This window comes from Tenrec ecaudatus, chromosome X (genome assembly GCF_050624435.1).
Source record: "Tenrec ecaudatus isolate mTenEca1 chromosome X, mTenEca1.hap1, whole genome shotgun sequence".
Lineage (NCBI taxonomy): Eukaryota > Metazoa > Chordata > Mammalia > Afrosoricida > Tenrecidae > Tenrec > Tenrec ecaudatus.
Window position 1 is genome coordinate 123,126,290 of NC_134548.1, and position 16,490 is coordinate 123,142,779.

At 45.9% G+C, this 16,490-nt stretch overlaps 1 protein-coding gene across 2 annotated transcripts in view; it reads left to right on the forward strand.

Moving 5' to 3' along the window:
* Nucleotides 1–11,407, forward strand: part of MORC4 (MORC family CW-type zinc finger 4) — a 52,967-nt gene extending 41,560 nt beyond the window's left edge. Inside the window, exons 13-17 of one of the 2 annotated variants that reach the window (XM_075539537.1) lie at nt 267–315; nt 1,744–1,922; nt 8,561–9,230; nt 9,904–10,149; nt 10,482–11,407. In XM_075539537.1, coding sequence (XP_075395652.1) covers nt 267–315; nt 1,744–1,922; nt 8,561–9,230; nt 9,904–10,149; nt 10,482–10,574 — 1,237 coding nt within the window. In that variant the 3' untranslated portion in view covers nt 10,575–11,407. Of the gene's footprint in view, nt 1–266; nt 316–1,743; nt 1,923–8,560; nt 9,231–9,903; nt 10,188–10,481 lie in introns of both variants that reach the window. The other variant, XM_075539536.1, reaches the window with a different exon arrangement.
* Nucleotides 11,408–16,490: the final 5,083 nt, after the last annotated feature.

Consider the following 16,490-nt stretch of genomic DNA (forward strand, 5'->3'; position numbering starts at 1 on the left):
TTTGAAATACTGGTGATCTTGCTTCCATCACCACAACAGCATGCAAGCGGCCACACGACATGTTGTTTTGCTTTTGTTTTTTGTTGTTTGAGGCTTTCCCCCCAACTCTTCTGTGTGGATTGGTTTAGGAAGAACCCTTTAGTTACTTCTAGGAGCTGATGCTAGTCTAATTTTGGAGGGAGCTCCATAGTCACCATCTAGAATTGGTCATCCGGTTCTGACTGAGGAGTTTCATCAGTGAACTAAACAGCCATTTTATCTTCTAGAGAGCAGACTGTTGCAAAGAAGGTGCCCATGGAAAATGAGAACTTCCAGGTGAGAGACCGACAATTTCCTTCCCTTGACTCACTGAAAAATTTCCCCAACAGTGCACTGGGGCTGAAAGAAGCTGAAATCCTGAAGGCTGAATAGAAAGGATTGAACATTTCTTCTGGTAGTCTTTTATTTCTTTTAAGCCCATTGGTGCTTTTTGGTTTTCTTTTTAACTACTGCTACTAAAGGCCTGTGCTTGAATCATCAAGTCTGTTTTAGGAACAACAGGCAAGCTAACTCACTGTTGGGGTTGCCACACTGATTCTGGACTGTGGGCAAGATCACATTCAGCATTGTGTTCGAGCTTCCAGACCGTTCATGTTGAGTGTCTGATTTTTCTTAGTGTCCTTTCTCAGGATGCCGGGGTGATTCCTTTCTCTTTCCTCTGGGAAAGAAGTGGTTCTTTGGTACTATTCCACCCATCCCTGCTTTCAGGCTGGCTGGCTTGATAAAGATTCTGCTGTTTTGAATTTTCAGGAGCATTGTCTCTCGGACATGGTTGCCCACCTCCGGACGCTGAAGGGTGCAATAAGGTTGGCCGTCCTTTCAGGACACTCCTTTCCTGACAGCCACCATAGCGCCCATGTATCTTCCTGCCCCAAACCTGGCCTTTCTGCATGACTTTTTTTTTTCCTTGTCCCTGTTTCCCAGAGAGACCTGCTAGTCGCATGTTAGATTGACCTTCCATCCATTTTATCAGGGCAGGTCAGACTGGCGAGGATAAGGGGCAATTTCATAAGCAATTCTCTCTCTCTTGGGGCGGGGGGTTCATTTTTGTTTGTTGACCTGCTGCTCCGACGCAGGCATGTGACTGCTCAGGCTTCATGTGCCACTGTCTACATGTCAGAGTCTGCTCTAGAGATGGGAAGATTTTCTGGGATTGCCCTGTCCTCAGTCAGTTTTTACCACCCCTTGACATGCCTTCGCTTGAATCCTTTATACACTCTTCATACGCTGGCTCGCCCCTAAGACCCCAGGTGCATGTCTCAGTGTGTGTACCTTGAATACATAGAAATGTCTTACATGCATGTCTCCAAAAACAGTGCCGATATTCTTGCTTCCATGCTTCTCCCTCTGTACCGCCCCTCACCACATTTACTCAGGAGGACTGACAGCTCAGCCTCAAACTCGGTCACAAGAGAAAAATCGGTGGCAACAAGGGTGCCTGGCTTTCTGTTGTGGGTGGGATGACTCCCGGAGCCAATAAGTCAGTTGGGGGAGGTCTCTGGATGTCCATCTGATAAGGTGGTTAAATGAACTTGCAGGGTTCAGGGTTCTAGTGTACCTTACTGCGCTCTGTGTTTGCTTTGTATACGAAAGAGGTTCTTTTTATTTGGTCAAGTGTTCTTTCCCAGCTTCAGAAGGATTGACTCATCTTTCGTTCTTCAGTTGGAAACCGGGAGTTTTAGGAGCCGTTTCTTCCTTTTCCAGGTGCTTACCAGTCCACGGACGATCCCCACTCTTCCAGTGATGGCTGGATTTAATCGCAAGACCATTACCTATGAAGGAATTGATTGCCCTCCACTGCCTCCAGCCATTGAGAAAGAAGGCGGAATTCCCCCTCTTCAACTGATTATGCCTGTGGACTGCAGCATGTTTCAGAGTTCCAGGTAGATAAAACGCATCGTCTTTCTTCAGGGGTCAGCTCCAGGGTCCATTCTCCAGGGAAGTCAGTTGATATGTTTTTTGGTTTATTTGTTTTTTTCCCTCCATGGGCATCTTTTTCTCATGCCTTGCAAGGAATTCAGAGGTTTGATAGAATTGTGTGCTGCATATTATTCCACCCCCCAGCCTCTTCCAAGGTTCCAAGGGGGATGTCAGCTTTTATTCTCTCCCTGTTTGTGGATGCAACCACTTGAAAAATGCTCGCTCTTTCATATGTGTTCTGGTGGAAGGTGGCTCAAGTAAAATCGTGAATGTGAGCATTGTTTTGAAAAGCAGACATGGCTGGGTATTGAAGTCTTCTCGGGCCTCCCCGGCTTGGCGCATGTTGGCCCGTGCATAAAATGATGAGAAGGTAGAAGTTGGCCCCAGCCTTCCAGTTCATTGTTTCCTGGAGTGAATTATTAATACAAGTTCAGCCTTGGGCTTGGCCTTTTCGTCAGGCATCTCATTAATATGATTTTGTTAGTCTTCTGAACAGGAGGACGCATAGTTCTTTTCTTTCATAGCAGGCATATGGAGAAAGCATGAAGAGGTCTGGAGTGCCCCCAGACTGCCAGGACTCATTCACTGTGCCTTTCCTTTCTCCTCTGCGGTTCCCCCTCCTGGCAGGGCTGAGCCGTAGAGCTGGCACGGAGGTGCTTCCTCATTGTGGAAACACCCGTGGTCCTCAGGAAATGGACTGTCACATCGTGGCAAGTGAGCTTTGCCGTGACCCTTGTCAGTTGGGGTATCTTTTTTGTGTATTGTAGGATCGGAACTCGCGGGGAGGCAGGGATGAATTGTTGGAAGCATCACTGACTCACCTTTGTGGTGATAATTTGTCTAGAGAAAAATAGCGCTAAAGACCCCCACTTCCAAAAAGCAGCAAAAAGTTAGGGACATAATCCAATGTGGGAGGGGGAGATGTTTGTCCAGGAAAAACTTGTTTGTTAGCTTGGGTCCTGTCATTGTGGATCAGAGTGCCATGATTGCCCACCTCCCCCTGCCCCCAAACTTGACCAAACCTCAAGAGGAAATAGGCCTTTAGGTGCTAAACCAAGAAAACTCTAAAGGCATTAAATGAACATATATGTCACTTCATCTAGAAGAGTACCATGGATAGAGTGCACCTACAAAAAAACTAAATCCTACTGCCACTGAGTCAATTCTGACAGGGGTTCCGAGTCTTGTCTATCTTAACAGGAGCCGGCAGCCTTTCTCCTGCAGCGTGACTGGTAGAATTGAACTTGTGGCTCAATGTATAGTTGAATCTGAATCATATTGACAGAGCAATTTCTAAAACTGAAACTACATAGCATGGGGTAAGAAATAAGAGTCTAGTCTTAATCTCAAGCGCTTGAACTGAGTTCTTCCCTGTGCCCTCCCATCCCTTTCCAGTTTCCCCTGGAGGCTGGGTGAGGTGTCAAAGGACGGCTATATGATTTTGAGGCTGCTAACCGCGCCATCTCGTCTGTCTCTTGGAGCTAGGCAGATCACCATTGGCTGTAATGTTGTTCTTAAAGACTACCCTTTCCCTGCTAGCGCCACTTTTTCTCTCTTTTCTTCTTCTGGTGTTTCTTTTGTGACTCGGTTTCGGGTGTGGTTTTCAATAGCCTCGATGCTGATGTGTGTGAGCTTTATGGGTGCAGTGTGACTGTGCGTCCATTGGGTGGCATACTTGCTTAGCCTCTCAAAGAATTTTGTCCCTCTCTTTTGAAACTGCTGTTTTCATCTAGTGAGAGTAAGATTCTCAAGAAAAAGGAGATCCATGATAATAGTGCTGTTAGTGTTGTGTTAAAGCAACTCAGAAAAATAATACTGGTTACGTCTTAGAAAGCTGCATGCATAGAGGGCCCCGATTGATAGGGGAGAGTCTGTATTTTCCATTTGGGGGACAGAGGCATTTAAGAGCTTAGTAAAATAGAAGCAGGTTTCTGGTGGATGTTATAAAGGTCTCCCTTTCCATTATGAGAACCTGAAGCTGATAAAAACCCACGTAATACCATGGGATGTAGCATCCATAGATAAAGTAAAGCCTACACTATCTAAGAGAGTTGTTGAAAATTCAAGTGTAGGTTGTGTGATCGAGCCGGGGCTTCTGGTGTCATTGACCAATAGCTTTTGAGTCTCACAAATTGAAGGGGTGTGTGTGTGTGTGTGTGCCTGCAGTTAACATTACTTTCTGCCAATATGTAAGCAGCTCCAACCTGTTGGGGGGAAGCAGTTTACTTGTGTTAAAATAATCCATTAGCTGTTCTTTACTTTGACTTCGATTTGGGTGTTCGCTGTGCAAAAAGACGCTGTTCTGGGGTAGTGAGGGAGTCCATAGAGGGACTCTCGATAGTCTATAAAGTTTCATATGTACTATATATACTTGAGTATAAGCTGACCCAATTATTAGCTAAGGCACCTACTTTTACCACAAAAGCTGCATTAAAATGTGCTGAAAAACTCAGCTTATACTCAAGTATATAGGTAAGTATCTCCAGCACATGGTACTTACATGAGGACCATTATACCATTCTTCATGTGTGGTATAAAATAAAGTCAAAAGTAGCATTGAGCCTATGGACACGAGGGAAAAGAGTGGATATAATTTATTTAGGTATTTAAGAACAATTTTTGAGTAAGCTCGATGCCAATGGCTACTTGATTCATGTTTTAAAAGGAACCTCTGGATTCTACAGTAAGGGGGGAAGAGAAGAGGAAGAGGAGGGGGACACAGTTTAATGTGCTTACCAAAGTATTTGAAGCAAAAAGCAAGGGGGAGACCTAAAACAGTGTTGTGAGTGAAGAAGGCGGATGCAGGGGCGGCGTTACCATTTTCCAATCACAGTTTGGGAGATCAGTTCCCAAAAGGGAAGAGTAAGCCTGGTGTGGGATTCTTTCCACAACCAACCATGTCACTGAGAAAATGGTATATGACGGGGCCTCACCCAGCTCATGGACAATTTTGTTCTCTGATCTCCTTATTCCATTTCACACCAATGTTGGAAGCCCCTCCTGCTCAAACTTCAAGAGAACCGTGAGAATTCGTGGCCCTTGAGACAGCTTTCCCCTTGGGCTGCCACTGCCCCTCCCTGATGAAAACTGTGCAGTGAACTCTCATTCTGATGGATTCCATCAAGAAGCCGGGGTGGGGGTGGGAGTTCCTCTTCTCATAGTTCCTAGTCAGGAACTTTGGTCTCACCCCAGGGGAGACAGGTTTACAGTGTTTCTTATACCCGCCCCAGTCCCAGTGGAGTTCTAACAGCTCTATTCCCGGCAGGCCTAAGAAGACAAGGTCTTTCTTTTCCTACCTAGTTCCCTTACCCACCCACCCCCACCCCCACTTAGAGACCACCCCACTCATAGGGTTTGAAGCGCTACCCAGGCAGAGCAAGCTCAGAGTACTAGGCCCCTATCGCTCCCACTCCAGCTCGCTTAGTCTAGGGCAAAGAAATCTCACATCTGGAGAGGCAAGGCAAGATGACTAGGGGCCACCACTAGTAGTGCCCACACATACGCAGGAGCTTCACAAAGCTCCTGGGGAAAGCCCCTTCTCTTGCATTCCATTTTTCCATGAACTGTTGAAGCTCCTCTGCTATAGCAGAGGTTTAATTGCCAAAGAGCTACACTGTTGCCTCCATGTTTTCTGCACGGACACAGGCTCTGCGCAGGGAGCAAGGCGGGCTTTCAGGATGACTGGCATACTGAGTTACACGTTGGCCTGCGAACCATAAAGGTCTACAGTTTGAACCCACCAACCACTCCTTGGTCAAAAGACGAGACTTTCTGTTCCCATAAAGATTGATTGTCTCAGAAAGCCAGAGGGACAATTCTCCCCTGTCCTCTAGGGTCATTGGGAGTCAGAATGGACAACGGTGCCACATCATTTGCCTGCAGAGTGCCTCAGATGTATTTGGATGGTCGAGCTTGGGTTGTTAGGCAAGTACTTAACCAATGGATCACCAGGCCTGCTGTAGAAGATAAAGCTGGGGCCAAAATAGGGCTCAACTCTGCCACACATTAGCGACATGACCTTGGGAAAATTACCTAACCTCCTTAAGTCTTAGCATCTACCTTGGATTTACTGGACAATGTGCACCCTAAGCACTCTTCACATGGACAACCAGTAAACGCCCCATAAAAGTCTCGTGATGTTCTTCACAGGGAAAACCTCGATTGCAAGACTAAGACAGCTGGCCCTTGCTGTTGTAGGGAGCCATCAATACAGAGCTCCCAGAGGCGCATAGCATAATCAGAGCAATGCCTTAGCTTGGCCCTGGATGATCTGGAAGTGAGAGACCAGGAGAGCAGAAGAAGCTCTTGCAACAGTCCAAGAGATGTAATATGATGCTGGAACGTGGGTATTGCCAGTCAGCGAGCTGTATACTCAGAAGTTGTTGGTTTGCCACAAACAGGACACTCGAGAGAGGGGGAGCAGGTATTAAGGGAGCAAATGAAAAGTTTATTTTGTGCATAAGAAGAAATGTGTATTTGACTGCTGGTTGCAAAGGTAGTCCCGGAGATCAGGCCTGGGTGAATGACTCCGGAAGTCCTGCGCAGAGGCTGTAGCTAAGGGGTGGTATAAAATTACCAAGCAAGGGGAAACAGAGAAAGAAGACTGCCAACTAGCTAATGTTAGAAACATAACCCTTGCCTGTCAGGGAGACCTCACACTGTACAGAGAAGAGCCGAACTCCACCTGGGCTTTACTCTTTGTGAAAACAGAGTGCCAGGCCTTTTTGTCACAGTGCCCTTGGATAGGTTCTAGCTGCCAACTTTTTGGTTAGTTGTAAAATGTAAACTTGATTGCAGGTAAGGAAATGAAGGGAGGGCAAAAATATAACTGTAATGCCCTCTCATACCACTTCGTTCTTACCTGTTATCAGAAATCCTTTTAGTCTTAACCTCAGACCAACAAGTATCACAGTCCGATGAACCAGTCCATATTGCCTCTTTCTAAAACTCCAACCAAACTCACTGCCATCAAGTCAATTCTGATTTATCGTGACCCTACGGGGCAGGGTAGAACTACTCCCTGTGAGTTTCTGAAGTTGTAATTCTGTACGGGCATGTAGAAAGCCTCATCTTGTGAACAGGCTGGTGGTTTTGAACTGCTGACCTTGTTAACACGGAGTGACTCACTGCTGCACAGGGGCTCCTGCAGTGTCTCGTACGGGTTTCAAGATCGACAGTACATTTGTTCCTCGCTTAGGCCCCAGCTCCTTTTGCTTTTGCTCTTCCCGTAAGGCTGATAAAGAAAGCTGTCAGGTTGGCAGTGCAGGTATGTTTCCGGGGGAACAGTAGTTTTAAAGAACAAACGGAACTTTATTTAAAAACTAAGGGTTGAGATATCTTCCAGATGTTTTCAAACCTTGCAGAGAAATGGGTAGCCTTGTGGTACTTTTAGGTGGGGCAAGAACATGCCTGATTCTCTCAGGGAAAGTTTGAAAGCTGATTTTTGCTTTGGAATTCCATGATTACCTGTGCAAAGGCATAGTAATTAAAAGGGTTTTTTAAAAAGGGGTTCCTGTCCTGCCACATGATAACCAATTGCTTATTGATATCCTCTAAAAATCCCCAAACTCCAAACTTAGCTGATCCCGACTCATAGCAGCCGTATGGGACAGGCTAGAACTTTCTCTCTGGTTTCCGAGCGAGACTGTAAATCATCACAAGTAGCAATCCCCCCTTTCTCCTGTGGGCACAGCTGGTGGTTTCAAACTGCTGACCAACACAACGCAATAGGCCGCCAAGGGCTCCGTGGGTGTCAGTTTCTTCAGGCATGAGTGCAAAGCGCTGTCAGAGATGGAAAGGGATTTGAGGCCACCATCCTGGGATTTCCTGCATGGAGAGTCCATAGGACGAAAGAGTTCCTGTGAATACCTGGCCGAAAGGAGAGTTCTTTTTCATCAAGGGGGAATGACTTGAATTGTCCCAGTTCCTTTTCTTTGTTTCTGACTAGAGCCCTAGGTTTGAATTAACTTTTACAAGCGAATAATAAGACAATAGCCCCGATTCAGTTGGCTGACAAAGGGATCGGTTGATGGTCTACTGCCATATAAAAAAAGCGCAGAAGTCTTTGATGCTGGAAGGGTTTTGTGGCACTTGAAAAATCCACAAGCTGCTGCTGTTCTCCAACTACTCTGCTACGCCCATTATGACCGTAATCCCTGTGTGTTAGCACATTTCTCTCTCTCTCTCTCTCTCTCTCTCTCTCTCTCTCTCTCTCTCTCTCTCTCTCTGTGTGTGTGTGTGAGAGAGAGAGAGAGAGATAGTTTTCTTCCCCTTGTATTTAGGAAACTTGAAAGTTGAGCAGGTTTCAATCCTATTTTCAGAATTCTTAGTAAGGTCAATCTGGGCCTGTAATAACCAGCGGTTGGCGTCTTGTGCCTTTTCAACTGCATTGCTCGCTTCATACCAAGGGCTGTTCCAGCTAGCTGCAGGAGTAAAGGGGTTGAGGTTTGCGGGTAATGTATTTGCGATCTGAAATGATCTGGGAAGAAAAGCCAGCCACGTGCTTAAGGGAGGACACCTGAGGCAGGCCCCGTGGGAAAAAGGAGTGGACATGGCCTGTATTGTTACCGTTTACAATGGAATGGCTTTTTTCTTCTTGCAGCCAGTACAATTGGACCCTAGGGGAGGAACCTGTCGAGAAACGAAGAAGGCTCCTCAATGAGATGGCACCACCTCCTCTAGATTATTCCATGCCTAAACCTTACCAGAGGGTAGAGGCAGCAGCGGCTGCCTACCCAGAAGGGGAGAACAGTCATGATAACGTCAGGGTGGAGAGAAGCACACCACCATGTCTTTTCCCAGAATACCCCGAAGCAAGCAAGCATACCAGTCAGAGTAGGGAGATTTCCGCTCTCTATGCAGAGGCCCAAGGGCAATGTGCAGAGGCCCTGCTCCCTGATTTAGATCAGATGCCAAGATTGGTAGCCGAAGAATCCAACAGTGGTAGCACCACCTTAAACAAAGAAGAAGTGAACAAGGGGCCATTTGTAGCTGTTGTTGGTGTTGCCAAAGATATTCGAGATGCAGGAGGTCCCATTCAGCTGATCCCGTTCAACAGAGAGGAGCTTGCTGAGCGAAGAAAGGCAGTGGAGGCCTGGAGTCCCCTGTCTTACTCTGCTGTGGCCGCTGCCACAGCTACTGGGGAGAAAGGAACCAGCTCTGAGGAGAGCGGAGGTCGTCATACACCCAGACATAAGAACCAGAGAGAGCTGGAAGAATTGAAGAGAACCGCAGAAAAACTTTTGACTGAAAGAAATGTGTTCCAGCAAAAGGTTAGACTGGCGGTTCCCACAATGGATAATCCTGGCCCCTGGGGGACCCTGGAATGATGGGGTGGGGGCAGACTGTCAAAGCAGATATCTACACCTTCTCCTAGCTTTCCACTGCTGAATCAGGCCTCTCTCCTCCTTTTATGAAGAGTGCAGTGGGATAAAGAAGTTTGGGAACCTATAGGTTAGATCAACTCCGATCTCCCCCTAGGTTAACCTTTGTAAGCAATGGTGCCTGGGGATTGAGGCTGTGATAATTTTCTGCTCTCGAGCTTTTTAACAGAAAATCTCTGTGTCGAGTGAGCCTTAATGCGCTGCCCTCCTCTATTTGGAGTTGAAACTCCCTCTCACTGCCATCGAGGTCACTGCCATCGAGGTAATGCTGACTCATAGCGACTTCCTGTGAGTTTCTGAGACTTAACTGCTTAACCAGAGTAGAAAGACTAATTTATCCCCCTCGTTGCTGCTGGTGGTTTTGAACTGCTGACCATGTGGATCGCAGCCCAGTGCTTAACCACTGTACTACCAGGACTCCTCCGTATTTGGAATTGAAAGGGTCCAGAAGTAGAATTCTCTCGAGTGAAATCGCAAGGCAGCTATATTGGGGACCATATTGACCCCTCCTTAACAGTTAGTAGTATGCGGAGTCACCGTTTGTCTGTTTCTTGGGCTGCAGGTGCAGGAGCTGGAACAGGAGAGGAACCACTGGCATTCACAATTCAAGAAGGTCCAACAGGACTTGTTGGCCTACAGTACCCAGGAGACGGAAGGCTTATATTGGAGCAAGAAGCACATGGGATATCGCCAAGCTGAAATCCAGCTTCTCAAAGCTGAGCTGGAAAGAACCAAAGAGGAAAAACGAGAGCTAATGGAGAAACTAAAGGAGGCAGAGAGCCGCCTGGAGGTGCTGCAGAAGGCTCAGGTCACCGACCGGACCCCAGAGGGAGAGGACCTAGAAAGGTTAATTTCTAGGGTTTAGTTATCAGCTTGCAAGTGGTCATGGGAAGTGTCCCTTAGGACTCCCAGTCTTAGATAAGGGTAGAAGATTTAATTCATAGGCCACCAAGGATTGAGTTATTCTGTTCTTAGCTGCAACCACTTTCCCTGTTTCTTGGTGGTATTGTGCTTTTGTCTGTCTTTCTAGCTAATGGAATCAATTGTTGAGAAAAGTAGGCCGATTTTTAACAAGCTTTGATTTTTTTCCGTTGGTTAACGACTTCATCTCTCCTCCTGTCCCCTCACTCCAACATACAGGGCTTTGGCAAAACTTACGAGGCTGCGTATCCACGTCAGCTATCTCCTTACTTCTGTCCTCCCTCACTTGGAGCTTCGCGAGATCGGGTTTGACTCAGAACAAGTGGATGGGATCCTCTACACAGTGCTGGAGGCAAATCACATTCTGGATTGAACACCACACTCTGGTCTCCTCTCTTCTCCTTCCTCCCTACCTCAGTGCTTTCCCCTCCCTCCTTCCCTCCTCCTCCTCTCTTTCTCTCTGTCCCTTTCTTTCTTTCTCTCTCCGTCTCTCCATCTCTCACCTTTATACCTTAAAGGGAATCTCGGGGTAAATCGTGCTCTGATTCAATCTGCAACTAACTCAGATTTGGTGTAGGGAGAGACCAGTTCAAAAGGTTTTCTAGAGTCCAGGAACAGAAAAGCAGCAGTCACCAAGCTTAGGAGAGCTGAAAACGTTAACGTGTATAGGACCTATTTGACACATGGCCGAGTTCGTATCCTTTCTCAGTTGATTTGCATTCATTAAGTTGAATCTGTCATCAGCTAGTGGGGCCTATGTAGCAGGTATTTGAGGGGTAACTCAGAAGGATGACCTTTGGTTCCAGACGTCAAGAATCTCATACTCTAGTTGGAAACATAAGATGTCCACCAGGCTAATGTGTGCCCCAAAGGGAGTGATCCAAAAATGACAAGAAGATCTGGGGAAGGAAGCTCAAGGAAGGTACCAATCACAGCAGAAAATGGGACCTTAACTAAAAACTAAGATTTAAAGAATGAACATGACCAGACTGTTACCAACGGTTGCTCTTTAGGTGGTAGATTTATGATTAATGGTTTTTCTTCTTCCTGTCTTCTACCTCTTTCCAAATTTTCTATATTAAAGCGTGTTATTCTTCTTGGATTGGACAAAAATAAAGCGTTTCAAAAATAAATGAGTAGGCTTGCATTTAGATACTCAGCGGAGATTGTGTGAAAACATAAGGTAATGTTAATATACTATTTTTAATTTGCATTACATTTAACATTACCTCTGGACGAAAGTGTAGACAAAGACACAAAAAAACTCCAGTGTATTTGGGGAAACAAAGTACGTGCTAGGAATCACTCAGTGCCATTGCGTCCATGCCAACTCTTAATGGCCCTGTAGGACAGAGTAGCAGCGCTGAGACGAACTGTTGATGGGAGTAGAAAGGCCCCGTTTTTCTCCCAAAGAGCGATGGTGTTGAAACTGCCAAACTTGTAGTTGAAAGCCCAATGAGTAACCACTGTGCCGCCAGGCCTTCTCTTAGTAGGAATATAAGGGAACGAAGATGAAGTCATAATCTACCTACCCAGTCACTCCGTGTACCCTGTGGGGTTTGCATTTTAATAAGGAATATTTGGAAATCAAGCCTTTCAGGTTTCCACAGATAAAGTAATGTGCCACTAAGTTGTGGACTCTCAGGTAGTAGGGATGGTATTTTCGAACCGGGATCTTTTATCTGATGTCCTTCAGAATATACCTACCTAATCTTCAGATTAGGGTTGAGTGAAGAATAAATCTCATCGGACCAGGAATAGTAAAACCTATTGTAAAAGCAGACATTTTATTTATTCATTGCTTTATTGTATTGCTACAGCACATAAAACTCAAAAGAGTTCAAGGTACTCTTCAAAGAACGTTGAGTGATTGGCACATAAAAATAAACCACCAGGAGAAAATGCTAAGAGGGAAGCGAGATCAAGCATTGGCAAAAATATAAGGCAGCCAGACGAATCTTGGGTAGCCACTCTTTCTTTCCTCAGCAGAGTTACTTCAAAAGACATTCTCCAACTTATCTTCTGCCCTTTTGAAAGGAGGCCCGGCATAAGGACTACAGTTGAGATGGCAAGGAACAGGAGCGTGAGTGGTGGCGGCGTCATAGGTGTCATCATCAGAAGTGAGTCCTTAAAGGTATCCCTGCCCCCTTACTCTGAAGCTCCCCCCTCAACTCCAGCCTAACACATGACTAATGTCCCTATGAGGCAACTGAATTCTGACATGGCAGCCTTCTCTCAGCGATGCTTGTTGTATTAGTCGGTACTTCAGAGAAACAAATCCACAGAAACTCATGTATGAGAGGGTTTTATATAAAGGGTAAATGCACATCGAGAAAACATCCCAACCAGTGTTACCTAAGCCCTCAAGTCCAACAACCCACATGTCCGACATCAATCCACAAAGTCCTCCTCCATCTCACAAAACAATATGACGCTGACTGCAGGACGAAAGCCGTGAAAGTGTCAGCATCTCAGCACTGGCAGGGGTCTCCACACGGCTGCTCCAGCGCCCAGGGCTGCATTGCGGTAGATCCATGTGGCTTCTCCTCAGGGATGTCTTGCAGGAAGTGAGCCATGCCAGCTGAAGCAGGGATCTGGCTAAGGCAGCTGCACTCGGTGGATCATCACAAAGCAAGAGACCTGAGAACTTAAATGGCGAGGTTCTCCGAGCCTTTTATCTCTCCCCTCTTCAATTAACCCCACATGTGTTTATCGACCAGGTTGGCACAATCAACTATCACTTGTTCATCAGATGATGGGACCTGAGAGAGGTCGGACCTTGTACAGATAATGGTCATATGATGTCAATCTAGTACGACGAGAATTGGGTTGGACAAGAGAGCACAGTATGAAGGAGGGCAAGCAATTAGGCTTATAAAGAGAAAAATGCCGAGGAGGTAATAGCATGCCTGGTAGGGCTTCATCAAGGGCAATGTAGCTGAGAGGAATTACTGAAACTCAAATGGAGGCCGAACATGATAGTGGGACAGAGGAAAATAAAAGTAACTAGAGGAAAGAACTAGGAAGCAACAGACATTTATAGAGGTCTAGATACAGGCACGTACACACGTAAATTTATATATATATATCGATAGGGGAATAGATCTACATGTTAAGTATTGGGCCTCTACTCAAGTACTCCCTGAATGCAAGAACACTTTGTTTTAATAACCCTGCATTCTATGGTGCTCATCTTTCCAATACCATTGCTGAAGACAAAATGGGTGCATAAGCAAATGTGAAGAAAGCTGATGGTGCCTGACTATCACAAGATACAGTGTTTGGGTTCTTAAAGGTAAACAAGGAGCCATCTAGCTGAGAAGCAACAAAGCCCACATGAAAGAAGCACACTATGTATGCTCATGAGATAACGTTCAGATCAAAGACCCAGAACAAAAAAATATTGTGAATGAGGGGGAGTGCGGAGTGGAGACCCAAAGCCCATCTAGGTAACTGGACATCCCTTAACTGAAGGGTCATGGGAAGGAGAAAAGCAAGTCAGGGTGCAGTGTAACTGTTGAAACATAAAACTTTATTCTAGTTCCTTAATGCTACCCCCCCCCCCACTCCCACACTATCTTACAAAACCGGCTAGACCAGAGAATGTACACGGGTACAGATCGTATAGTAGCTGGAAATGGGGAATCCAGGACAGATGAACCCCTCAGGACAAATAATGATAGTGATAGTAGTGATACCAGGAGTGGATAGGGAAGGTGAGGGCAAAGAGGGAACTGATCACATATAGCCCCCTCCCAGGGGGACAAAGAACAGAAAAGTGGGTGGTGGCAGAAATTGGTCAGTGTAAGACATGAAATAAATAATTTATGAATTAGCAAGGGAAGGAGGGTACAACTAAGCTGATACCAAGGGTTCCAGTCAAAAGAAAATGTTTTGAGAATGATGATGGCAACATATGTACAAATGTGCTTGACACAACGGATGGATGTTTGGATTGTGATAAGAGCTGTATGAGCCCCCAATAAAATGATTTTTTTTGAAAAAAAGGAAAAAATGTAAAACAACTCCTCATCCTGGTGTGAGTTACCACTGCATCCATAGTCCCAATACCATACTAATGGTTCCAGCAACAGTAGCACCCCATGTGAGCCCATTCGCTCCAATACTCAACTTACAGATGTGTCTGCTGTGTGTTAGAGAATCACCTCAGCTTCTGGTCCCTCTAATAGGTGTTACACGGGATTCTGGGGAGATTGAAAAGTATCCCCCAGCCTTAGCAGCACTTCTCAAGGGTGGAGATGACTTTTTAAAAAATGCATTCAGAAAAAATATACATATAATTCTTTTTTAGTATCCTTCACACTTGCCCTTGCCATTTGCACTGTCAACCTTTAGGAGTTAATAAATGGGAATGCCGGGCTGTCAATAGCCCCCCATGCTTATGCTCACTCTTTGAAGCCACCCTACTCCCGATTGCTCAGTTGCTCTTAAGCACCTTAGCAGGTCACACCTGTACTCTGAGACTTGCTGGTGTTCCCGGGGGTCATGCAAATCTTTGGGCTCCACACCCTTTGTGATCATGCTTCACCAGCTCCTCTCCGTGTATCTTCCAATCTCCCCAACCCAAATCCCATACCCTGTGAACAATTTTGGCTTCTGGACATGCCTCTTCTCCCTTTGTTCACCACTTTCCTTCATCTGGAATGTTCTTCCTCCTCATCGTTCCTTTGGCTCAAATGGCAACATTTTCCCACCCCTCGGATGCTCCCTCTGATTAACACACGCAGGCATTCTTCTTTGAACCCTTTTGTCTTCTGGGGCCACTTACCCCAACTGCCTTGTTTCCTCTATTAGAAAATTCCATAGCCAGTGAATTCTGCTGCCTACTTGGTATGGCCGCAGCTCGCTGGCATCCCAAATAAAATGGGTTAAAAATAAATGGTATTCTCTGACCCCCAGTTTGCTTCAGAAAATGGCACCTCCACTCACCCTGTTGCTTAAGCTCCAAGCCTCGCATCCCACACATCCCATGTACATGTCCATTGTACCCCCCAAAATATCTCCTGAATCCACTCACTTTCACCATACCCACCTTGGTCCAAACTACAAGCAACTTGTAAGCAGTGTCCCTGTTTTCGCTCTTGCTATAGCCCACAGTTGTCTTTTCGCCTTCACCAGGGTGATTTTTTAAAAATGCAAACAAGATCACATAGCTCACCTACTTTAAAACCCTTCCATGGTTTCTTATTTGACTTGGAATTAAATCCTAACTCCTTGCAATGTCCCGGAAGAGCCTTACCTGCTTCTACCGTGCCTCATGCTCCTCTTGATCATAGATCTCTCCCTTCCTTGACTCACTGTGGCCTTTCCTTTTGTCAGATTCGAATCTCACAGCCTTTCCCCACGTGGGTTCCTCTCCTGGAATTATTTCCAGCATTGCCATAGTCGGTCATTCCTTATCCTTCAGGTCTTCTGGTGTCACTTCCTCAGGCAGACCTTCCCTGGAATTTCCCTTTCATTCTCCACCCTGTTCTTCATCTCTGCGTCTTTTATTTCATTCACAGCACTTCTTACAAGTAGTAGTTAGCTGTTTTGTTCTTTACCTCCGCTCCTTCAAGCCATGAATGTGTTGGTCTGGGTGGACTAGCGAAACAAACTCATAGACACTCATATGTGTATAAGAAAAAGCTTTATATACCAGAGCAATTGGATATAGAGAAAACATCCCAGCGCAGTCCACATCAAGTCCACAAGTCTGATATTAGCCCAGATGTCTAATATGAGTCCATAAATTCCTCTGTAGACTCATGCAGCCATGTGATAATGAGGAGTGCCGTGCAATCACAGGCCAGTGGGTGGAAAGTCTTGTGGATCCAGTGGCAGAGCTCGAGCTTAGCTCCATGTGTCTTGTCAACTGGAATGTCTCACGGGGAGTCAGTCTGTCTCCTGCCTCCAGCAAGCTCCAGTATTTATCTCCTTAACTGCTCCAAATCAGGTCATCAAGCTGCAACCTGATTGACAGGCTAAACTCCCCCCACCCCCTTCACTCTTAATACTCAAACTGACAACACATTATGTAACTACCACAGTGACACAGTAGAGGACACAACACATGTGGTCCCCATTGGCTTCTGTCATTAATGAGGACCATGAGTTCCAGGGTCATGTCAATCTTGCTATCCCAGAACTTTTCATACCTTGGGATACAATAGGTAATCAATAAGTAATGCTTTGGGAACACTTAGACATTGCTGGTGCATATGGCAA